Source organism: Sturnus vulgaris, chromosome 6, assembly GCF_052056855.1.
Source record: "Sturnus vulgaris isolate bStuVul1 chromosome 6, bStuVul1.hap1, whole genome shotgun sequence".
Taxonomy (NCBI): domain Eukaryota; kingdom Metazoa; phylum Chordata; class Aves; order Passeriformes; family Sturnidae; genus Sturnus; species Sturnus vulgaris.
In genome coordinates this window covers 45,205,211-45,230,037 of record NC_142248.1, presented here as the reverse complement: position 1 = coordinate 45,230,037, position 24,827 = coordinate 45,205,211, and the positions used below count along the sequence as shown (strand labels likewise).

The 24,827-nt window shown below is 51.3% G+C and overlaps 1 protein-coding gene across 4 annotated transcripts in view; it reads left to right on the top strand.

Annotated features, from left to right (window-relative positions):
* Positions 1-24,400, top strand: part of SAMD4A (sterile alpha motif domain containing 4A) — a 98,540-nt gene extending 74,140 nt beyond the window's left edge. Inside the window, exons 4-13 of one of the 4 annotated variants that reach the window (XR_015804290.1) lie at positions 3,715-3,978; positions 8,563-8,672; positions 9,314-9,400; positions 11,687-11,984; positions 13,451-13,536; positions 14,973-15,091; positions 16,448-16,649; positions 17,238-17,364; positions 18,868-19,965; positions 20,987-24,400. Coding sequence is in view for 3 of the 4 variants with exons in the window: in XM_088166400.1 (XP_088022526.1) it covers positions 3,715-3,978; positions 8,563-8,672; positions 9,314-9,400; positions 11,687-11,984; positions 13,451-13,536; positions 14,973-15,091; positions 16,448-16,649; positions 17,238-17,364; positions 18,868-19,067 (1,493 nt within the window). In the remaining variant the exon portion in view is untranslated. Of the gene's footprint in view, positions 1-3,714; positions 3,979-8,562; positions 8,673-9,313; positions 9,401-11,686; positions 11,985-13,450; positions 13,537-14,972; positions 15,092-16,447; positions 16,650-17,237; positions 17,365-18,867 lie in introns of all 4 variants that reach the window. The other 3 variants (XM_088166401.1, XM_088166402.1, XM_088166400.1) reach the window with 3 other exon arrangements.
* The last annotated feature ends 427 nt before the right edge of the window (positions 24,401-24,827 follow it).

Here is a 24,827-nt window from a genome sequence, read left to right as displayed (position 1 = left end):
CCCTGAGAAACCACAACACAAATGTCTGACGCTGTTCCACATGGTCCTCAGTGAACAAAAAAAACCTCTTGAAATCAGCCCTTGCCTCCCAAAATAGGCAGCACCACTTCAAAAGGGAAGAGAGGGAAGGGGAAAAATCCCAAACCCAAGGCTTCAGGGGCTGAGAGCACTTGCAGTCTCGGAGTTTCTATAAGTGTGTTGTGGTGACTGCCAGCCCAGCCAGGGTTTGCTCTGAGATAAATCTGGATTTGCCTGGGGAGGGGGTGGTCCCACAGGGATGCTCCCAGCATGATCAGCAGCTGCCTCCTGTGATGGAGAGCTTTGTTGCCATCACTCCTTCTCCATCCTCTATTTTTATTATTTTATCTGGGAGTATTACCCTGAGCTTGATGCCAGTCTGGAGGTCATGGAGAGGTTTCTTGCAAGGAAACCTGGTCTGGTGTGGGCTGAGCACAACCCTGGCTGCTCAGAGCCTTGGTGGCTGAGCAAAGATGCAGCAGCAGCCCACTCATTACAGGGAAAGCCATGACCTGCTCCTAGCCCTGTCCCACTGGACCAGGCAGTGCCTGTGTGGAGTCTTGCAGCACCTAAAGGGCAGGAAAACACTTTTAAAGCAGAAGTGGGGCATGCTTACAAGCTGTAGGGGATCTGTGTGCCAGCGTGGGATGCCCTTTGGAGTGGTGCTTTCCCCTCTTTATTTGCCCAGCTCACAGCTCTCAGAGAAGCAGCCGTGCCCACCCACGTCCTGGGAGCTTATCTTGCCCCAGAATAACATTTTAGATTTCCTTTTTAAACTAAACCTTATTAATTTTGTAGTAAAAGAAAAGGAGGCTTGAGTGGAAGATGATAAACTCACACTTGGTTTCCTTCTGCTGAAGTTAAAGCCCACTTGAACAATTTATTTTAGCCAGGAGCAGCCCTGGATTCACCTTGGACCATCCAAAAAGCACACAGGATGGTCAGGTTCAGGTCAGCACCTACAATAAACTGATGCTTGGGAAATAATTAGCTACACCCTCTTATTTCAAGAAACTGAGGGCGTTACCACCAGCAGCATTAATAAATAGTATTAATAGATATAATAAATTGGGCATTTATTAACCCTCCTGGGGGATTACAGTGTAAAAGAGGGGTGCCATCCCAGGGTTCTCAGCATGATGGAAATGGATAAGAGGGTTTGCAAGAAACCACATTATCACCAATGTGTGTTACAGCCAGAAAGCAGACCCTAAAAAAGGGCCCAACAAAGTTAGGCCAGTGCTAAGAGCCCTTAAACCATCTCAGTCTGGCCCCCAGAGTGGCTGGGGTGGTTTCAGAGCTGGGGATTTGCAGCCTCCTTTGCAGAGGGATTATCCCTGCTGCATCTCAGGGGCTTGTGTGAACTGACTCACAGTTCAGGAAAAGTCTGGCTTAGTAAAACGTGTTCTCTTGGATCCAGCACTGCCTTATCTCGGGGAAAGAAGTGGAACTGATTTTTATCTCTTGCATTGGATGGTTTCTAATTGTCCCTGGCCATCCTTTGGAGTTCATTATTTCTCCTTCAGCCGACACTGCCTTCTAATTAGGGGACATGAAATGAAGATGGAAGAGCAGCAGTTTGCAGGGGTATTGCTGCTGGGGAAGGAATCTGGGCTGGATTTATGCCAAAAATACTCTTGTGTGCAGGGTTTTGGTGGGGAGAGGGTGGTGTGAGCACTGCTGGGTCCCAGTGTCTGCCCAAACCCTGTAAGAGCAGGAATAGCAGAGCAGCCTTTGCCTCCTGAGAGGGCACAATTAACTCCAGTCCTCCTTGCCCCTTCTCCTGCATCTCTCCTTCATCTAAGGGGCACAAGCACTTCCTAAAACAGAGTTTCTCCTACACCAAATTCAGGGTGGATTCTCTCCCCGTGGCAGAGAAGGGCTCTGGGTGATGCTGAGCCAATGCTCAGCCCTGGTGATGCATTTTAATCAATTTATCCATTTTTTTTCCCTATAATTCTCCCTATATTTGGGGGGTTTAAAATCCTAAATATATTTTTCTCCTGGGAGGGCGATGTGGCATCTACAGATGCTGTTTTAGGGTGTACAGTTGCAAAGCCAAGAGCTGAGAAAGCTTGGCCAAGACCTTCTTAAATCCATCTATTTCCCCATCCAGATGCATCACATCTCAGCTTCAGGAAGGATAACACTGCTCTGGAGGCAATCTCAGGATCTCATTGACATCCTTTTCTGCCAAGGGAATTCTGGAAGATGTTTGTATAGTTTTCAAATGGGAAGGGAACAAATTCTTCCCCATAAAGCCACCCCAGTGCTTCCCTGCAGAGCGTGGTGTCAGTGTTACATGTTGGCACAAGAAAACCCTTTCAGAAGCAGGAATTATTTAAACATTACAGAAATCCACAGGTTTTTTTTTGGCCTCATCCAGCAGCTGCCTGTGGTACCAGCTGCTTTTTGCAGGTGGTGAATAAATGCAAATGTGCTCTGGTGTTTCTCTCTCCCCTCCTTTTGTAACCCCACTTCTGCCTCATTTTCATCCCTCTCCTGGTCAGCAAAAGGGCTTTGATGGTGGGTTTTCCCCCAGGCTTGAGCTGGGAATTAAGCCTGGCTTAACCTTTGCAGCACAGTGCACCTGGCCGGGGGTTTTCCACCAAGATTCGTTTATATTAAATAATAACATGGAGAGGAGTCTGAGTGGTTTTGGTGAACTGCTGTAAATGCTAAAAAAGGGATTAAGGAGCTTTAGGGCTTTGGTACTTTAGCTGGAAAAGCCATGAGAACAATGAATTTCCCCCAGGTTTTGTACAGTTTAAAAATTCGGTTTGGAAATAAAAATTGAAAAGTTTTTGCTTCTGTTTCTCGTAGGCTGAAACGTCATTCTAACCCCTCTGCCCTCAGATTTTCCTGGAGCAGGGAAATTTTCCCTGGTTTGCATCCTAAATCTGTACATTAAATTATATACACTGTGTTTATGGTTAAACCAGTAGTTTAGTGACTCTGAGTGATGGAATTTGAATTTTGTTAAGCAAACAGAACAATCCTTTAATACTTTTTTCAGTACTTAAAACACGGATAGTCCTTGGAAGTGTTTAAGGGCAGGTTGGACGGGGCTTGGAGCAACCTGCTCTAGTGGTAGGTGTCCCTGCTCATGGCAGGGGGTTGGAATGAGATCTGTAGGATCCTTTCCAACACAAACCATCCCATGATCCTGTGATTTTAGCAGGACTCAACAAGGCTGGTGCATTCCTATGGATGAGAAGTACCCTTGCAGTGATTTTGGGGAGAAGTGTAAATGCTTCAGAGCACAGGCCAGGTCCTGATGCCTGGAAACCCAAAGGGAGAGACAGAGATGTTTCCCTTGGATCCCTATGGGGACCTCCCCATCCTGGGGATTTTTACACTCCAGAACTGCTCAGTTGATGTTTTTTTTCCCTAGAGATGGAACCCACACACCACCTTCCCTTGAGCAGCCCAGCGTGGCTCCTGTGACCCCTCTCCTTGCAGGTACTCCCACCCTTTTTGCTTCCCAGGAGGCAAAGCAGAGAGCTCAGGGTAGGGCTCAGGGGCACTGCAAAGCCATCAGCCAGGCACCATGGCCAACCCACCACCACCACACATTTTATAATTTCATTTGATTTTTTTTTTATTATTATTTTATTTTTTCTTTTTTTTGGGGGACTCTGCTGCATCCCGGGCCGCGAGGGGGGAATAACCTCTTTGATTTTATTTTTTTTTCAGTTCTCTCAGGCCAGACACACCACAGCCCTTTGAAACGCTCTGTGTCCCTTACCCCACCCATGAATGTGCCAAACCAACCTCTAGGACATGGATGGATGTCTCATGAGGACTTACGAGCTAGAGGACCCCAGTGCATCCCTTCTGACCATGCCCCCCTGTCTCCACAAAGCAGTGTAGCCTCTTCGGGAAGTGGTGGGAGTGAACATTTAGAAGATCAGCCTTCTGCTCGTAACACATTCCAGGAGGAAGGGAGTGGGATGAAAGGTGAGTGACAAACCAGACCCTGACCCAAACGGGGCCTTCCCAGCCTTTTCTTCCCGCCTTAGGAACTGAGGTTTAGGGGAACGTGTTGGGTTTTCTTTCAAGTAGCAGCTGGTCCCGATCTGACGTCTTGCACTTGGGTGCCAGTGGGCTGGTTTTTGCCCCAAAATCCTGTGAGCTGCCAGCTTTCCAAAAAGCTGGATTTTTTTCCATAGCCTGTGGCTTTTGGCTGCAAGTGGTGCTCTTTTTTCTCTTTCTTTTTTTTTTTTTTTTTTCCTTTTTTTACGATGGTGAAAAATAGCTCAGAGCAAGTTTAGCAAGCCACGTGTGATTTACCATTGCAGTGTTTGGTACCCACCAAGTATTTGGGGAAGTTTTGGCTTGGGATACTTGTTTGCAGTGAATTTAACCTGTGTGTTTCGGTTGGTTTTGCCATGATACCTACATTTCACGGAGATTTTGGCAATAAATATAGGTGGTTCTGGTGGTAAACAAGGCAGAAATTAACCTCGCTTGCTGCAGTCAAAGATGGAGAGCAAACTTCAGGCTGAGGAGGAATAAATAGGTAAAAACTGGGCAGACACACGGGCTGTGTGTTCCTGGGAACGGACTGAAAATGATCCTGCAGCTCTCAGACTGATTGAAACAACTCCAATTTGCATTAATGCAAAGCAGCTCGATTGTTTACAAACCAGTGGTGTATCAGAATAGGGAAATAATTGTATTTTTTAACAGTCACAGGGTCTGATTTTAGTCTAATTACAGACAAATTGAGATATGGATAAATCTGTGTGATGTGGGACTGCATTTGGCTTGGCTCTGGATGGCTTTGATGTGCACGAAATAAATGCATGAAAAACCCCTCATGGTTCCAAGGAATGTAACAGAGGCAGGTCGGATCCTGCAGTCAGTCTGGCCAGGGAGAACTTTTTGGGAGCAAGGATTTCTTGGGGGAAGGCTGTTTAAAACTACATTTCTCCAGGTTTCTGCCAAAGGAGCTTGGGGAGGAGACCATGGGGAGCCTGGCTCCCTGTGATCCACAGCTGCAGCTCTGGGATCTGCGTGGATGGAAACTTCCCAGTGCTGTGCAATAAACCTGTGTGGCCAAATCCACAAAACCCAGAGGCTGATCAATTAAAAAATACCCACATATTAACACATCTCCTTGCTGGGATATGTCCACCCTTCCTCGGGCTGTAACTTCCCACACTTCCAAGCATGATTCCCCCATTGCTGACTCAGCCAAATGGTTTTGGTCCCCCTGTCCAGGGACGTGCAGAACAGATGTTCACAACCTCTGGTGTCTATGCCTGCCGTGTCCTCCCCTCTCAGCTGGGTTTTCTTCAGGCTGAACCATCCCAGTGCCTTCCCAGATGATGTTTTCTAAACTTGGGGTTGTTCCTGCTTCTCTGCGCCAGATTTTTTTTGAGAAGTCCGCATTTTATTGAAGGTGTGTTGCCCAAAACTGGCCTTGGAAGCAGAGCAGAGGCTTGTTTGCCTTCAGACAGCATTCCTGTGGCTGTGTAGCTCATCGTCCTCAAATAACAAAGCACAGTGGGCTGCATATGACCCATTGTATCCCCACAGCTTTCCTGAAAAAAAAAAAAAAAAAAAAAAAAAAGGAGGAGGAGGACTGCCCGTTCCCTGCACTCGGATCGTGCCGTTTGTTGTTCCTGCAGAACTCACAACTTGGTGCATTTTAATTGGGTTGCCTCGTATCCCATCCAGGCCGGCTGCTCTGGCTGCCAAGTCCCTTCTCTGAATTGCAGCCACGTCTCCCCGAGTGCCTGCAGGCTCCTGTGGCTGGGTGTCACCCCTGCTTCTGGTCAGCTGGTTCCTTTTTACACCCTCCGGGGCATCCAGGAGGATCCAGACCCACGGGATCTGGAATGTGAGGAGCCCGTGACAGATCCCCATCTGCTTTGTCAGTTTATCCCTCCTAGTGTCACCTGTTTCTTTCCTTTCTGTTTATCTTTATGCTCTCATGTCTCCCGTTTATTTCCTTTCCATCTCTTCATGCTGAAGGGAAAATGGCCTTTGCCTTTATCCTAACTCTTGATTTCTCCAGGGGAAGATATGGACACCTGGTTCTCCATGGAGCCTGTCTGTTTGTCTGTCTGTCTGTCCCTTACCATGTCCCTGCCCATGGCAGGGGGTTGGAATTAAATAATATTTAAGGTCCCCTTCCAACCCACACCATTCCAGGATTCTGTGATTCCTGGGACACAGCTTGGGGAGCACCAGGAGGAAAGTCTGGGTAGAGCTGGGGGTTTCTGCTGGGAGTATATCCAAGGTGTCCTGTGTGTAATTATGGCAGGGTGAGCTGTTTTCCTTTTAAATTTCCTGACAACCGTGCCATGACTTTGCAATTAGCTCCTGGTAATTGCTGATTAAAGAGTAGCTCTGCAGGCAGGTGGTTCACCCATCCGTGGAGAGGATTGGGAAGTTTGACTTTCCAAGGACCATGGAACCACCTTGGGTGTCCTTGCACCTCTTGGCTGCCTCTTCCCTGTGGGAAGGGGAAAAGCTCCACCACACACAGCACACCCTCTGTGTCCTGGGCTCCTTCTCCCCAGCCTGCTTCCAGGATTTCCATCTCTGCTGGCAGGGGGGCTCTGGGACCATCACTCTCCCCAAAATTAAGGCATGATCCTGACAGGCTGATGCAAAGGCAAAGAGCTGCTTCTGGAAAGGTTGGAGATGGGGTTTCCTGCAGGGTTCAATGTCTACATGAAGTTGCATCTCTCTTCTGGATGTATCCCTGTGGGCTTTGCCATTGACACAGACGTGGGATCAGGGAGACTTTTAATGTGCTGTCACTAGAATGGTGTGGTTTTGTATTAAAATTATATTGAGGTTTGAGCCTATGCTGGAAATGGGGCTTTTTGCTAAGAGGTTTTTATTTATTTTAAACAGAAATCAGTTTAAGAGGGTGCTGGTAGCAGAGTTTGGAACTGTTGCGTGTCAGAACTTTTGGAAAACTGTGAATTTCAGCCCATCTGTGCTCAGTAATTGCTTTTCCCCATGTTTGGTGTGGGGTTGGTCTCCTGTGCAGCACTTCAGGAATTTCATTGACACGTGAATCCTGATGTGTGTCTGGGATTTGGAGAATGTGAGCAAGACACAGCATGTTGGGATTGGATGCAGGGTGGGTTTGGGATCATCCCAGGCAGCAGGAGACTTCTGGCAGATGTGTGGATTCCTCAGGGAACCAAACCAAGGTCTGTCCTGCCCTGTCCCTTCCAGTGGTGAGGTCTTGGTTGAGGAAGAGGTCATGGACAATCCTTGGCTTGCACGTGGTACTCAGCAGTGTGGGACTTTCTGGACCCACACCATGAGATGGGAATGAGCTCCTGAGTGTCTCTCTGGTAGGGAAGGGGACAAGGACTATGGACAAGGTGTTGCTGGGAGCAGAGCACCTCAGCTGGGAGGGCTGAGGCAGAGCTCCTGTTGGGTTGTAGGTGCTAAATAAAGCAAGTCTCGATTTGGCAAAGCATTCCAAGGCTTTACAAAGGACAAGTGTCATCACAGGCCCACTGCTTGTGCTGCAGCACAGACACCTGCAGGGCCCCCCTCCTTTGTGGGATGTCACCCCAAACCTGCAAAGCCCTGCATAGCTGCTTGTTGTCACATTGCCTTCTCCTTGGAGGATACCCCATCAAGGAGTCTGGGGGGTTTTGTCACAGAGGAAGGATTCCCCTCCCAGGTTGCTCGCTATGAAACCAAGTTGCTGTCAGGAAGATAAATGTATTTTTGGTACCCATCCAGCTGGGCATGGAGGTGCTACACTGCAGGTAATGACTGGGAAGGAAGAAGTCATTTCAGTCAGTGCATTTTAGGTCCCAAATTACCCTTTGAAGCAGGGTATGGGGCCATCTTTGATGGCACATCATTTTTACATCCCAAACCCATCCCTCTAGTTCTATTTAAGCAGCTGGTTCCATTTTCAGCACATGCCACCATCCCTCATGCCATAAATCAGTGTCTGCCATCCACAAAACAGCCCTTTGCTTGTCCTAAGCTCCACCACTCCATGAGCTTCAGCAGTTCCCACATTCCTGGGAGAACAGCAGTGAGGAGCTTCGTGTGTGGTGGCACAATGCCAGCTTGTCACGAGCTAATTCCCAGTGGCTTTCCCACAGAAACCCAACCTCTGAGGATGTGTCCTCATCCGGGGGCTGGTTCCTTGTCCCATCCACATCCACTGCCCTGGTTCCTCACCCAAGGGCTGGTTCCTTGTCCTGTCCACATCTACATCACTGTTTCTTCACCCAGGGGCTGATTCCTTGTTCCATAGCCCTGTGTCCTCACCCAGAGACTGGTCCCTTGTCCCATCCACATCCACATCACTGTTTCCCCATCCAGGGGCTGGTTCCTTGTCCTGTCCACATCCACATCACTCTATCCTCACCCAGGGACTGGTTCCTTGTTCCATAGCCCTGTGTCCCCATCCAGGGGCTGGTTCCTTGTCCCATGCACCCTGAAGCTCAGTGAGGTGTCCCCCACGTTGCTGTTGATGCTGTTTCCCGTGGCTGTGCCATTCCATGAATTGAGCAGAGCTCTCCTGTCCTTCCCTTTGTGCTCCAGATGTCCCAGCGTGGCTGAAGAGCCTCCGGCTGCACAAGTACGCCGCCCTCTTCTCCCAGATGACGTACGAGGAGATGATGGCCCTCACCGAATGCCAGCTCGAGGCACAGGTATGTCCCACGGCACTTCCAAAGCCCCTCTGTGTGTCTGGGAAGCAGAAAAAAAAAAAAAAGGGAAATTGGGTCTTGGGGAGTGAGAAAAAATCTTGCATTACACTTGAAAAAAACTTTGTTTCCGTGTTCAGAGTCCTGGCATGGAAGTCTCATCACTGGGAGCTGCTCTTGGGGTTTTTTTTTTCCAGTTGGGATTAAATTCAGGAGTTTCAGGGGTGCAGCCTGCAGTAGCCAACTCCCTTAAAGTCAGCGGGGCTTTGATGGCTGACTGCCTTTGAAAATGCCATAGAAAAATGCCATAGAATCATAGAATTTTGCTGGTTGGGGGTTGGAAGTGACCTTAAAGATGATCTGGTTCCAACCCCCACTGCTCTCAGGTTCACCTCTGCATTATCCATGGGATAAAGAGGAACGGGAACACCATTGCTTTCCATGTGTGAGGTGCAGGGAGGGACAGACTAGCTGGAAATCTCTATCTTCAGCAAGTCTCTGGGGGATTTTCTATGTCCCCCACAAATCCCTGCACTCAAAAATGTAATTAATTCCTAGCAGCCCTATCTGTTTAGGAGAGGAAGGGTTTGGGTTGAGCCAGCTGCCCTGTGAAAGTGTTAACATCAAGTTTTGTCCTGTTTTTGCAGAATGTTACCAAAGGAGCGAGACACAAAATAGTCATCAGTATCCAAAAGCTAAAAGAAAGACAAAACCTGCTCAAATCTTTAGAAGGGGTAAGTCATCACAACCATTTCTGTATTTCTTGTGTCTTTAAGAAGCCAGGAATTAATTCTGGGATGAAGCACTCTTTGCTTACACATATTGTGGGGATCTGATGCAGATTTTATTTTACAGAATTCCAGAACAGTTTGGGCTGGCAGGGACCTTAAAGAGCATCCAGTTCCAGCCCTCTGCCATGGTGGGAGAGACACTTCCACTAGACCACATTGCTCAAAGCTGTATTTTGTAGAATGGGTCCTAATGCATGTCCCACAGCTGGATGGATGTACTCTGTAGCCCTGGCCAGCTCCAGGGTGCTCAGAAAGATTTGAGTTTTCCTGGAACATCCTATGGGCACTCTGTCCCCAGATAAAACACCAGACACCCACATCAGTGCCTGAACAACATCTTGAATTCCCAAGGAGAATAAATAGAAACTTCTTTATCACTTCAACAAAAGCTTAAACCCTGCAGAAAGGGCTTTTGGGGAAGTAGCAGCACCACAGCGTAGCTGGGAGCAGCTCACCCAACCTCTCCCTATTTATTATCCCTGTATTATATTATATTTAATTGCACCATCTTCAAACAGCAACTTGCAGAGCCTCCCACTAGGGGCTTTTAAATACTTCTGTGGTGTGTTGCTATTTATTGGTGTTTTCCTTAGCTCACTGCTTCACTATTTATTTATAATATGGGCTTGTGCTCAGAGTATGGCAGGAGCTAATAAAGCCATATTTACCTCTGTTATTAATAATAACTATTAAATCCAAGGAGCTGGATGGAGCTGGCTGCAGCTCTGTGTTTTCCAGGCGATTGCACAGCCTCTTCCTCCACTCCTCCACTGGGATTTGGGAATCTGGTGTTGATTGAGTGGCACTGTGCAGGAGCTGGAGCCCAGCTCAGCTGGCACAGCCAGCCAGGCACGCTGTAAAATACAGGAGGGAAGTGGCAGGGACTGGTTTGGAGCCCTCCAGGGGAGGCTTTGGGCTGTGGCACTGTGACCCTGTCCCCTTTGCTGGGGCTCAGAGCTGCCTGTGAGCTGCTTTCCCTGGGAGGACACGTCTTTGGTTTTCCAGGCTTCCCATCCAATTTCTGCTAAACAAGAGCATGTGTGGGACTTGGTGTTTTTGGGCAGTGTCTCGCTGCTAAATACTGCTGCTTTCTTGGAAAGAGCTGCTCCACCCCTTTCTGTTAGTTAGCAGGGCAGGATTTTCTCCCAAAAATATAGTGCCCAGCAGCCTGACACCAGATCTTTGAGAGAAATGGAGCTGAGACGTCCAAGAGTGAGCTGGGAATGCAGCAGGAATTAGAATCAACAGCCATTCCAGGGCTTGCACACATCCCATGTGCCCACTTAGTGTCCCTTCCTTCAGTGCATCAGGATTCACTCCAAAAGTTGCCTCTTTCCAAGCAGTGTCCCATGAGCCAGACCATGCAGGATCCTGCAGTGAGCTGTTATGGTCCATGCTACATTAAAAACAAAATGCAGTTATTTCCCATCAGCGGGACAAGGATCTGACCATAGAAATGCAGTTCTTGATCCACACCAGGAGCAAGGCTGGGGTGCACCCAAATTCTCTCCCTCCTGGCTGGATCTGCCCCAGGATCTCCAAGCTGAATGGTTTTGCTGTGGCAGTGTCAGTTCATCCTTCTGTGTCTGACCACAAACCACCTGCTCCCCTTGAAACCCTCCCATCTGCATCCAGTCCCAGAGTGGACAGAAATGTCCCCACTGCTGCCACAGGACAGCTCCTGCATCCCAGCATGGTCCTGGGCTCTGAGATGATCCCAGAGCATGAGGATGCCATGGCAAGCAGTTTTGGGGCAGAGCAGTTAGTGGGAGCCAGGCTTGAAGGCAGTGCTGGAAATGGGAAACGAGCCCATGTTAATGTCATTCCAATGAAATAGAGCTGAAATGTTGGGATTGGAGGATTGCTGAGGAACAAACAAGGTATTTGCTGTTCTGGGCATTGAAAATGCCCAGGCTCAGTCACTTTCATGGACTTGCCATTTCCCAGTGTGGAAACATTGAAGCTGGATTGTTGTTGGGTTTGGGTCCCAGTGGTTGACAGGGACACGTTTATCTCTGGGGATCCAGGTCTGAACATATCCGTGGATAATCACAGTCCCTGCAGCTCTTGCCTGATAGAAGGAAAAGACCTGATGAATGGAACGTGGCTGTTGACTGTGGAAGCAGGAGCAAAGCAGGGAATTCTCGGGGGGGAGGGTCACAGGAGGGCTCTGTTTACAGCTGATTTCCCTGCAAAGACAAACCCTCTTCTCTCCCCTTGGATCCTCAGGACATCCTGGAAGGTGGCAACTTGCGTGTCCCGCTGCAGGAGCTACACCAAATGATCCTCACCCCCATCAAAGCCTACTCTTGCCAGAACTCGAGCACGGAGGAGCAGAGCCCGAGGGACGTGGACTCTCAGCACCCCTCGTCGCTGCTGGGCTCGGACAGCCAAGGCTCGGACTGCAAGGACTCCGCGGCAGCCGGGATGCAGCAGCACCACCTGCCGGGATGCGAGGGCGAGTCCGGGGGAGCTCCTCTGCCCGAGGGTGACCTGCCCGGACAGTTCACCCGAGTCATGGGCAAAGGTGAGCAGCTGTCGCTTGTCCTCGGTGTCCTGGGGAGTCGTCGCTAGGGAGGGGTTGCTTTGGGGCTGGGGTTGGGGTGTGGTGGCAGCGCCGCCTTTCCCTGAGCTCCTGCAGCTCCCAGTCGGAGGGGGGATGGGTTTTGGAGGTCCTGTCGTGCTGGGGTTAGAGGTGAGAACCCAGGCAGGTGGGGTCAATGTCAGTGGCCCAAGCTGCCTGTCCAAGGTCCCAGGTGGATAGCATTCATTCCAAGCCTCAGGTCCAAGGTGGAAGGCATCCTCTCCCTGCCCCAGGTTGGAGGCAGAAATCACAATTTTTCCCAAGGTCAGGAGTGGAAGGTCTCCTCTCTGTTCCCATCCAGAGCCCTGGGGTCATCCAACTGATCCAGAGGTGTTTTGAGCAGCATCCCTTGGACTTACTCTGCTTGGAGCAGGGTAGAGTGGTGTGTGGGCTGGACATGAGCCATTTTGAGTGCAAATCAGTGGGTCCAAGCCCCTTTTTATGCCCCAGTTTGGATGCAGGACATCCAGAAGGCTCTGGTGCCATTCCGTGTCCAGTGCAGGATGTATGGCTTTGCATTAGGGATAACACACTGGGAGGTTACAGGAGCAAGCTGAGGTGAGGCCTGACCTCCTGTGCAATATTCAGGGCTCTTGGAGCAGATCTGTGTGAGTTTGGATGTGCCCTCACCCTTGCTGGTGGCACCTGAGGTGTCAGTGCTGGCTGCATGGAGGGAGATCTCCCTGGGGAAGAGTAAAGGGGAGTCTCATCTACAGGAGACTGGGAACAGAAAGAATCTCATTGGGATGCCACAAAGAAATATCAGCCTTGTCCCTATTTCCAATCTTTTTTTGCAAAAAAATAGCTGAGATACAGAAACCTGGTGCAGAATTTGTCCCCAGCTGATCCCTGCAGAAACAGCCACATGTGGGGCTCCAGCCCCATTTTATTCCTGTGACAAATGCCAAAGTGTGGCACAAGCCCTGCCAAGACGTGGTGTCCTCCTGGACCCCCAGGCATCCCTGCCCAAGGGTTTAGAATAGGAGAAACTCATTCCTCTGTGAGCTCATTCCTGCTTCCTTCAATGACACTCATTCCAAAAGAGGTTAAAATTCATCAGGGAACATGGGAATCTACCACTCTGCAGTGGGGGCAGATTTTTGGCCACGGGAGAGGAGCCCTCTTGCCTATGAATAGGGATTAGTCCTGTGCCCCTGAGTTACTTAGGTCTAATTTTGGGGACTCCAGTGGTGTTACTGTGGATTTGCACCATCATAACAGAGAACAAAGTCTGATCCTAAATATAGGACAGCACGGTGGGAATTAGGGAAGGGCATTTTTTCTCACTGATGAAAAACCTACTCGTGGTTACAAGGGAAACAGGATGTCCAAGGTGTTTGTGGGACCCCTCCTGGGCCCCATCTTGGTGTCCCCATCCCCATTTCCCTTCTCTTCTTTTTTTTTTCCAGTCTGCACACAACTTTTAGTTTCCCGACCTGATGAAGAGAATATAAGTTCCTATTTACAGCTCATAGACAAATGTCTAATCCACGAGGTGAGTCGTGTCAGATCATCTAAAACTGTTGTTCTCATCACTTGGAAACTGTTTCCAAAGTGTCTGTTTATTTATATAAACCTTTCAGTTTCTAACACAAATATTTTTGGGGGGTATTAATAGTAATTCTGACAGAACAGGCTTGGAGCAGGCAGTAGCTCCAACGTGGTGCATGGAAATGTTGCTTCCCCCCACGCTGGTTTAATTGCCAAGGCCTGGAGCTGGGAAATTCATCTGGCTCGTGACAGCCCCATCAGCAGCTGGATGAGAGAAAGAATCCTGGGATTCCATCAGACAGACCCGGCCATCCCTTGGTGTTGCCTCCTCCTGTTCTGCACCACGTGGTCTTGGGATTTTGCAGCAGGGATTTCACATCTGTTCCTGCTCCCAGCCGATCTGCCTTGGCAGAGTGATGGCTTGGGATGGCCCAGGCTGTGCCACAGGGCTCTGGCACGCTCCTGCCTGGTGGCAGGGAGGGATGGCCAGTGTCCCTGGTGTCCTGCAGTGTCTCCTACCTACACTGACAGCACCTGGAAGAACAAGCTGCTTCCATCGCCTGCCCATGGGGCAGGGGTCAGGGAGCAGAAGTGGTGGAAGCTACAGCCTGTATCCAGAGAGCAAAGCCAAGAGGACATGGAACATTTCCCACCAGAGCCAGCCCATGTCCCAGGACCACCCTCTGCAGTGGCTCCAGCACAATCAGTGCCAGGAGAGAGCATCTCCTCCAGAGTGGTTCAGAGCAATCAAGTCAGGCACTAATTAGCCTCCAGATTGTCCTCTGGAGACTTCTGCTCCTCTCCAACAGAAACTCGGGTGTCTAAAGTTAGCAGTGGTGGCACGTGGGTGTCCCTGTCACCCACACCTCCTGCCTGGGGCTCTGGGAGCAGGTCTGTCCCTGCCAGGGTGACCTTTGCAGGCAGCCTGGGTGGGTGACAGGCCCACCCTGGGTGACCTCCTGCAGAGTCTGTCGGTGCCACCATCACAGCCAAGCTCTGCCCAGCCCCAGGAAGGGGAATAGGATGCAGGATGCCACAGGGCAGCTCAGCTTTCCAAATCCCAGCTTTGCCCACCCTGGCAGCATTTCTAGAGCCACATCCAGGTGACAAGTGTCACCACCCGTCAGGACTCACCATCAAACCCCTGCTCTGCCAAAAGGAGTTGGCAGCCTTGAGGCAGAGCTGGGCTGTCACTCTGGGACACAGGGAATGCTGCCAGAGCATTTTCTCCACCTGAGATGAGTAAATCCTGAAGGAAGACTGGTGTTTCCCCCTGGACTTTCTGATGGGGCTCAACTCACCCCATCACCTGCTCCAGCTGCTTTTCTTTACCCACACGCCCACATGCACATCCCTGCTCGCTTTGTCCAGAAGAATATTCATACATTTCCTATTTTTCTCTCTCTCTTTTTTTTTTTTTTTTTTTTTCTCTTTGGGCAGGCGTTTACAGAGATCCAGAAGAAGCGGCTGCTGTCATGGAAACAGCAGGTGCAGAAACTCTTTCGGTCTTTCCCTCGGAAATCCCTCCTGGAGCTGTCAGGATACCGGCAGCAGAGGAGGTGTGTGGGATTTTGGGAGGGGAGGGATGGATGCAGTGGCCAGAGCACAAGTGGGAACAATGCCTCCCAGAGGGAGGGATGGGTTCTGCTGGTTCAGAGCTGTGTTTAGGGAAGGGAGAGGGTTGGAAAAGCTCCAGCAGTGAAATCCCAGGCACTGGCAGTGTCCTTGTGTGTGTGGTCACTGCCTTTCCCTCTGATCCCACCCTGTCTCCATGGCTCCAAACCCAGCATTTCCCAGCTGTGCAGCCTATCCCCAGTACTGGGCTCTTTCCCTGCTGCCTTTTGACGGTGGCATCAACACTGGAGTTTCCTCAAAAAGCTGTCAAGTGGCAGAAAAAAAGGCTGGAAGCTTTCAGAGGGTGCAGAGCCAGAGGTGCAGCCAGAGAGCCAGGCAGGGCTGTGTTGGGAACACCACATTTGCTCACTTCCAAGGTGATGCTGGATTTCAGGTGATCCCAGAAAGCATAAGGGCTATGCCAAGAAAAGAGATTTTTAAATCTCTTTTAACAACATCACCTTTTGTTTAATTCTGCATTCATTCCCAGTTTGTTGCAAGTTCTTTATTCCCAAAAAAGGCAGCATTTTGGAGATAACTGGGAATATAGGAACTTTAAGGATGAGATTTTAGGAAAGCACCTTTAGCTCAACTCTCCCTAATAACACTTGGATTTCTTAGGTCATTCTAACCAAATTTTACAGAACTTGAGAAGTCTCAGAGGTGATAATATTTGTAAAAATGAACCTCCTGGAAGGGGAGAAGGAAAACCCAACAGCATAAGCTGAACTTAAATTAGACACTGGAGAATCCACTCCTGAAAAATTTCAAACAAATCAAGTTCCTGGGGCATTACCTGGATTCTTTTAGATTGTATTTAAGAACAGACCCATTTTGCAGGAGTAAAATAAGCTTTAATGAAAACCAGTGTGGATGTGAGAACTGCAGAAGGGCAGGAAGGCCACTGGCAGATGGGAAGAAGAGAGGATGCTGCACACACAGACTGCCTCCTTCCCACTGCCTGTGCAGGATGGAGGGGTGGGATGGAAGGCTCAGGATCCCCCTCCCAGGGGTCGGTGTGTCACCCTGGGTGGGATGGGAGGCTCAGGACCCCCTCCCAGGGGTCGGTGTGTCACCCTGGGTGGGATGGGAGGCTCAGGATCCCTCCCAGGGGTCGGTGTGTCACCCTGGGTGGGATGGGAGGCTCAGGATCCCTGCCAGGGGTCAGTGTGTCACCCTGGGTGGGATGGGAGGCTCAGGACCCCCTCCCAGGGGTCGGTGTGTCACCCTGGGTGGGATGGGAGGCTCAGGACCCCCTCCCAGGGGTCGGTGTGTCACCCTGGTGCTCTCTCTCTGCACAGCCGAGGTTTTGGCCAGTCCAACTCCCTCCCGACAGCCGGATCCGCAGGGGCAGGGCTGGCCCGGAGGAACCCCCGCCAGTTCCAGATCCCCTCCCGAAACCTCCCCACGGCCAGGCTGGGGCTGCTGGGCCCCACGGGGCTGCTGGGCACCCCCCAGCGCAGCCCTGCTGCCAGCCCTGCCATCCTCAAGCAAGGCAGACAGGTTGGTTGACATTCGCAGCATTTCTAGTTTTTCCATCCATTCCCCACGATTTTCCTTCTCTAACTTGTCCAGATCCCCAGTTTTTTCCCACTCTTCGAGCAGTTTGGGTTGCTCTCCCCTCTGTGCAGTGGGATGTGGAAATGGGAGAAGTGGGAGGGGGATAAACCAAGCAGCAGAGGGGGAAAAACTCAGTCCTTAAAGTGGCTTATAAAATAGGGAGAGGGGATTTTGACAAGAACGGATAGTGATAGGAGAAAGGGGAGGGTTTAAAATTGGCAGAAGGGAGACTTAGATGAGATACTGGGAAGGAATTCTTCTGAGGGTGGGGAGGCCCTGGCACAGGGTGCCCACAGAAGCTCTGGCTGTTCCTGGATCCCTGGAAGTGTCCAAAGCCAGGCTGGACAAGGCTTGGAGCAGCCTGGGACAGTGGAAGGTGTCCCTGCCCATCGCAGGGTGTTGTTACAAGATTACCTCTAAGGTCCCTTCCAACCCAAACCATCCTGTGATTCTACAAGCCCGAAGTGGTTATAAACCCATGGCACAGAGGGCTTTGCTTTGCATCCCACCCTCTGTGTTTGCTCCCCGCAGAACCTGTGGTTTGCCAACCCTGGGGGCAGTAACAGCATGCCCAGCCGGAGCCACAGCTCGGTGCAGAGGACGCGCTCGCTGCCCGTCCACACGTCCCCGCAGACCATGCTGATGTTTCAGCAGCCAGGTAGGCAGCAGAGGTGCTTTTCCATTTACCCACAGCCAGGTGAGGTGAGGGGAGGTGAGAGGAGCTGCGTGAGCCTCCCCACAGGCACATGGCTCGTGCTGGCACAGCGTGCTCCCACTGCTGGGGTATCTCTGAATTCCTGGGTTAACCACAGACATCACTGGAGGGATTTTTGACCCTGTGTTGTGCCGTCTTGACTCTGTTACAGTGCTGGTGCCTTGCCTAGCTCACTTCTGAGGGGCTCATGGCAGGAGGGAAGGTAGCTCATCCATCACTTTTTCCTCACGGATGGACACGGAGCCCCGGTGCGGAAGGACTGCCTTCATGCACTCAAGGGAAATTCTTTCCACAGTGCGTGTGAAGGGAAGTGGTGCCGTGTCAGTGCTTCCTTCCCCAGCACTGCCAAAGTGCTCCTGTGTAGAGGAGCATCCTCTGATTCAGGGAGGATCCCGCTGACCTTGGACCCTGGACCTGGAGCATCCTGGCCCTGAGGAAGCCTGTTTGTGTATCCCTTCCTTAGCCTTTGAGCCTGCCTTTTCCCACCAACACACCACAGCCATTTACACCTCGGGACAGGGAACCCATTCCCCAGAAAACTCACCCTCATCCCTACACTCCTGCAGGTTTGGGCTGGCCTCACACACTGCTGGTGTTAAACTGCAGCATTTGGGCAGCAAATGTTCCGTGCAGCAGGAGCAGCAGCTGTTCCTGGGTATTGATTAAACACCGGGACAAGGGCACATTTCTCAGGCCTTGGAGGAGAATAAATGGGTTTCTCTTCTCGCATCAGCCTGTGGTGGATGAGGGCGCAGGAGGATTGGGGAGCCAAAGACGTGGGTTAAGTCACAAGGAAAATAAGCAATGATGTGATTCTGGCCTCACAAACCACTGTTTGCCAAGCTGTGGGGGGGACCTCAACCCTCCTGGATCTCATCCCATGTTCCTGTGAGCCAGTGGAAAGAGGGAGATGCCGTCCAGCACAGTAGCACAAGCTGTGTTTGCAGGTTTTGCTGCAGGGTGGAGAAAGTTTGCTGCTGTTTAGATTAGGACGAGGGTGTTGGAACACTCCAAACTTCATGTGTGTGTCCCCTTTTTTGTGTTCACCCCCCCCCAGGGATGTGGCAGTGATGATGTGGGAGCCAAGCTGGTCCTAGAGAAGCCAGACAGTGTCTCTGCTGGTCTGTGCTGCCATCCCATGCCTGCATGGACAGCATCCATCTCCAGAAGATGACCAGGGCTGCCCCCTCCCTGGGTGGGGTTCTGCTCTTGCTCCAGCTGCCCCTTACAGCTCTTATTGGCACCTGAACACCCTCAGATTCGTCCCTTATGGGTAACAGGGGGTGACGACTGCTTTTGTGAGTGTGTCTTGCTGAAGATGATTTTACTGGGAGTCCTGTCAGACCGTCCTGGGGCATTTTTCAGATGGTTTTCCCACACAGAGCAGGCAGGCAGGGTCCCTGCAGGTTCCCTGACCAGGATGTCCTGTTCCCTTTGTCCCTGCAGAGTTCCAGGTGCCGGTGACTGAACCTGACATCAACAACAGGCTGGAGTCCCTGTGCCTGAGCATGACGGAGCACGCACTCAGCGGTGAGCATTCCCTCCTCCTGGGGCTCTTCCAGCACGTCCACACTGCCTCTGCTGAGCCCCCCAGCACCTGCCCCTGCCCCGTGCCCCCCAAAAGCTGGGACAGGCTGTGGCTGTGAGCGCGGGACGGCGGCGGGGCCGGATGCAGGGATGCTCCCGGGGATGCTCCCGGGCGTGTCCAGGTGGGAATATTGGCTTCTCTCGGCGAGGTGGCCGGGGGCAGGGGGTAAAGCTGAACGCAGGGATCGCACCAGCACTAGTGGAGTCTGTGCTAATTAGCCACTCGTCAGCTTGCTAATGATAATTAGTGTTAGCTCGCTACTCTCGTTAGCTCTCGATAAAGCCCCTGCCGCCGGCGCGCTCGGATGGGTCACTGGCTTTGGAGTGTTGTGCCCTTCTGCCACTGGATCCCTCGTTTGGCTGGGGGTGCCCCACGGCTGGGGGCTAAATCCCTGCCAGGCACTGTGCCAGGGGCTGTGCTGGGCGCCGTGCCCTGGGGCTGGCAGTCCAAGCACAGCCAGCGGATAAAGGGGCACGGGGAGGGAGGAGGACCGTGGCGAAAACAAGCAGGGAAGATGGAAAAAAGGCAGCAGCAGAGTGATGGAGAGGCTGGTGCAGCACAAAGCACCGGCACCAGAAGCTCGCAGTGTCCCTTGCCGACGCTCTGGACCCCCAAGCACGAGGGATGACCCCAGCAATGGGATGAGCACGGCCGCCAGCATCGCCCGGATTCCCGAATTTCTCGCTGCGGAAATCCTGGACTGTGACGGATGGGTGAGGACGGGAGCCCTCGGAGAGGACAAGTGCCACCAGGAGCCCTCGGGGAGGACGAGTGCCACCAGGCTCCCTGCAGATGCAACAGCCCTTCCCGGGGAGAGGAGCAGGAGAACAAGGACTGTGGGAAGCAGCAGGGCCCTGGCAGCATCCCTGGCTGGGAAAACAAGGACACTTCTGTCACCCGAAGCGTTTCTCCAGCGTGTGCCCAGCCGAGGCTTAGCTGTCTTGTTCCTCTGCAGGGTACTGTTCCTCCAAGTTATTTTTTCCAGGTCGCATTCCCCGAGCCTCTCCAAACCGGTCGTGCTATAAATAGCTCTTAACAAAATAAACCTTTCGGGGGAGAAAAAAAAAAAAAAAAAAAAAAAAAAAAAAAAAAAAGGCGTAACAAACCTGTTTGTTTTTAGTGTCAAGGAGGGAGGTGGCTGTGGTGCCCCAAGTGGTAACAGGGAATTCTCTGTTCCACAGCATTCTGGGAGCTGCCTCCTGCCACTCTCCATCCCGGGGATGGGGTTTGGGATGGGGGACAAGGGGTGGGATCAGGGCTGGAGGGTTGGAAGTGCTGCTGGGTGCTGATTTCTGCCCCTGGGGGTGGGGACAGGGGGCTGCTGGTACCGGGGTCAGTTGTGAGGCTTTGGGGTGGGTCATGAACCCCTCAGTCGTGGGATTGGGCTGGGGCTGGATGCAGCCCTGCTGTCACAGGGTGCTGGGAACAGGGGCTCTGGGGAGACAGAAAGGACTCCTGGGGGCTTTTTGTCCTTCCATGATCCTCAGATGGAGGGAAATCTTGCATTCTCTGCGATGCAGGCATTGCAGGGCTGGGTGAACTGTGGGCAAGGCAGCCCCTGGGACCAGCTCTGTCCCTGTCCCTTGACTCCTGGTCAGGGGCACGTGGACTTGTCCCACTGTAGGAGAGTCCCAGACTGTCACCTACCTTGTGACGAGCCCAGGCTGCCCAGAACCCCCCTGTGCTCCTGGGAAAGCAGTTGTGGGGTTGTGGCAGAAGGCCTGGACCACTGTTGGGACAGCAACTTGGGGAAGCTGCTGTGGGGTGGGGACAGTTGGTGGCACAGAGGGACCAGCAGAGCACTGACACCCCAAAACCCCTCTGCACCCCTTGGGGAGATGGGAGGTGACGAGGGTGGCCCTCGTCTGTAGGGACTGAGGCTTGGGGCTGCTCTGGGGGATCCATCCTCCAAACCCCCAGCTTGGGGGCTACCAGTGCTCACTGGGGCTGCTCCTAATCCTCCTCTCCTGCTTGCAGATGGTGTCGACAGAACCTCCACGATCTAGAAGGCGTCGCCAGGGGGACGCTGGCCGGGACAACAACAACTGCTGCGGGTCCAGCGGCGAGGTCGGGGCTTGAGGGAGCCTCAGCATAGCTTGCATCCTTTCTCCTCTCTCCTCTCCTCTCCTCTCTCTCTCTCTCTCTCTCCTGTTTTAATTTTGTGAATGTGTAGATTGTCCTTGTGAACATATCATTAGACTTGGAATTTGTGTTGTCATTTATTACATCCATGCTAAGGGGGGGGGGGGGTGGGAAAGATGGCAAAAAAAAAAAACAAAAAGAAGAAATCTCAGCGACGATGATGAAGCAGCATGGGGAGGTTGGGGGGGACATGGAGGAGGAGGAGGAGAGTGCTGACAACGGAGGGTTCACCAGAGCACCGTGGGCAAACCTTGTTCCTGGAGGAGGATACCAAGGAGCACGGAACACCACGTGGGGTGTGTGACCAAAATCCCTTTGGGGAGGGTTTGCCTGCCCTGCCAGGGCTCCGGGGCAGTCCCATCTCTCGAGTTTCACCTCGTTCGGGTATGGACTGACCCGGCGAGCCCAGATTGAAACAGAAATAATAAACCCCAAAATTCCCTTTCAGTTTAGCCAAGAGATCTGTGGTGTGGAGGCAGCGTTGTGCTCAGGGCAGTGGAGGGTCAGTGCCATCCCTTGTGCCCTGCTAGGACCAGGATGCAGGATGGAGCAGGGACATCTCACCCAGAGGAGGGTCCCGGGGGGAGCCTGCAAATTCAGGGACACTGGGAGAGTTGCAGTGTCTGTGCAGGTACTGGGAAGCTGCTGCATCCTGGCTCCACACATCTGGCCCAGCCTGCCCAAAATCCAGCTGTAAGGGCCTTTAACAGCATGGCCAACGAGGGATGAAGGAGCCCCCAAATAAAACCCGAGCTACAAAGGGCACCAAGATGCAGCTTCACGGCCTTGTTTTCTTGGCATTAAGCACGTGCCAGGCAGGAGATGGGGGTGGCTGTGGCTGGGGCTCCCCTCACCTGCCACTGCTTTTTATAACAGGAGCTGAATTTGGTGTTAAATTGGTAAATCTGACCCGGCACTGCTCAGACCTGCAGTGATGCTCCCGCTGTTCCTGAAGCTGCTCCGAGTCCTTTGATGGTCTAATAACAAATCTGAAATGAGTTAATTGAGCTGGTGGGTTGCAGCAATATTTCCAAACTGGGCTGTGAGGACATGGGCAGCGTTGTGTGCCAGGATCAGAGGGAGCAGGGCTCAGGGGGAGCCCGAGCACGGGCAGGGCTGGGAGATGTGTGAATCCTTTTGTCATGCAGTGTTTTTAAGTTGTTTTTCTAAAAAAAAACCTTATATATATTATTATATATATATATATACATATATATATATATACACACCAAAACCCAAGTGCCAAATGCATTGTTTTATGTTTGCTGTTCCTTGGTGTCCTGCTTCCCGGCAGACAGGAGGGTGGGGGGGGGTGATGGGGAGGGTGGAGAAGGGAAAACCTGAAGGCCAGGGAGGTTGGGAAGAGGTGTGAGGAGGTGAAGGTGAAGCGGGGTCGGCGCTGGGGACCTGGGTCACCCCCGAGCACCCCCAGCTTGTGAGGTGTGAGTGGAACCACCGTAGCAGGAGCCTCCCTCAGGGAGACTCCAGTGTATTTACAGAGCTGAAATTCTATTTATTCCTTCGCTGACTATGGACACGGAGGTTTTCTGATTGTTCAGAGAGATTATTTTGGATATTTTACCTATTAACTTGCTATGGCTGGGAACCATGATAATGTCTGTTATTAACAACCACCAAATAATTCAATTGTTTTATCCTTTTGATGTTTGAAAAAGGAACAAAAAGCTTATTTTCCATTGACAGTGTAGAGGTTAATAACGACTTAGTTGTGTTTGCTGTTTCTTGTTTCGTTCTTTTGAGTAAAAACAACAAAAAAAGTGGCTTCAGTTCGGGAAGTGCTGCCTGGCTCTGGCTGCCGGTGCTAAGTGCGGGCGGCAGAGCTCCAGGGAAAGAAACTTAAAAGGGAAAGAAAAAAAAAAAAAAAAAGCTTGAATCCTAAAAGAAATAAAAGTTATTTATAGAAAGAAAAAAGAAAAAATGAAAAAAAAAAAAAAAACCAACAAAAACCAACAGTTGCATGAGTGAGGCTGTGAAGTCAAATATTCAGTAATAAAGCGGCAGTGCCTTTCTTTTTTGTATCCCCCGCTCGCCCCGCTGACACTGTCCTGTCGGAGATTTTGTCCCCTCGCTGTCCTGTCGGAGATGTCGCCGCCGCGGGGTCCTGGCTGTGGGGTGGGCAAGTCCCCCCCTCCCGCTGCTCGCCCAGCTCCAGCCCCGGGCTCCCCCAGCGCTGTCGGGGATTTTTTTCCTGGTGCTGTTGTCCCCGAGCCCCGGGGAGCCCGGCCAGCCCAGCACACACAAAGTGGCCTTGGGCGATGCGACACCCACGGGGACACCGCCCTTGTCCCTTCAGTGTCACCCCCACCCCAGGGACAAGCCCCGAGCTCGGCTGGGCTGGGCTGGGCTCAGCAAAACCCTCGGAGGGGTTTAGGAGCGGGTCGGGCAGCGTCCAGCAGGAAAATCCCGAGCTGTGATTAAAGCCCGCGAGTTGGGTCAGCACTTAGGGAAGCGATTTCTGTTGTCACCTTTTCTCCATTGTTCGGGTTTGGCTTTCGGAATGTGCCTGATGGAAAAGTGGGTCCCGCAGACGTCTATAATTTGCACACAGCGACGATAACACTAAAGTTGATTTTATACGAGTCATCAGAGTTTGCAAAAGTGAGTTTTATTTTTTGTATTCCTTTATCTTTACTTAAAGGTGAATGTGTATTCCTCTGGGAGGAATAGGAAGAAAAAAAAAAAAAAAGAAAAATACATTAAAAAAACAGGAATGTTAATAATGTTAAACAGAATACTTCCTCCCTTATTAATATATATAACCCTGATGTATTTATGCCTATTGTAAGCTGACTTTAAAGAGCTTTGACCTCTCTTCTGTTGCATGCCGTTCCCGGGCAGCCTCTCCTTGTCCATGCATGCCTTTTGTCCTGGTTTTTCTGTACAAAGTTAGTGCACAAAAGAACTATTTTTGCCTAGTTAATGTTGCCGAGCAATGCCTATTTTTTAAATTTTAATTTCCTTTTTTTTTTTTTTTCGGTCATATATGGCAATAGCATGTTTGTTACATGTAAAAGCTTCCCGATATAAAGAAATACTAATGTTTGGAGATGCCAGTCTTTGCAAGTGTACAGTTTTCCAATGTTGTTCCCAGTGAAACACCCTCGTGATTTCCACTTGCTCCGATGTATTTATTACTCATTTCCTCCCGTGTAACTAGGAACCATGGCTATATTTCATATCTGCTATATTGAAAGTGAAGGGAGATGATTAATACAAGGTTTTGTAACACTGGGGTGTGGCGCCTCCTTATTTATCCCCTTTTTGGCAGGTGGCTTCGGAGTCCTTAACACACACACACACACACTAAAAGAAAAATCGGAATTCAATAGATATTCGTCCCGTGGGCGAGAGGGGAGGAGCCCTCCACAGTTCCCCAGGGGGTTGGGGATCTTTATTTAAAGCCTGTGGCAGAGCTTCCAAATCCCTGGCATTCCCCACGCAGCTGCCTCGCTGTCCCTTTGGGATGCCCATGCCCCTGGAGCTGTTTAGGTACCGGATTTTCCTTTGAAATCTGCAGGGTTTGGGGCTGGAGCAGCTCAGAGGCTGCAGAGGCTTGGCCCAGAGCCTCAGCCTGTGTGTGGAGATTTTTGAGGTGGGATTTTAAGGCTGGACTCTTTCTGGGCTTAAAACTTGGACATTTCAGACGCTCCTGGGG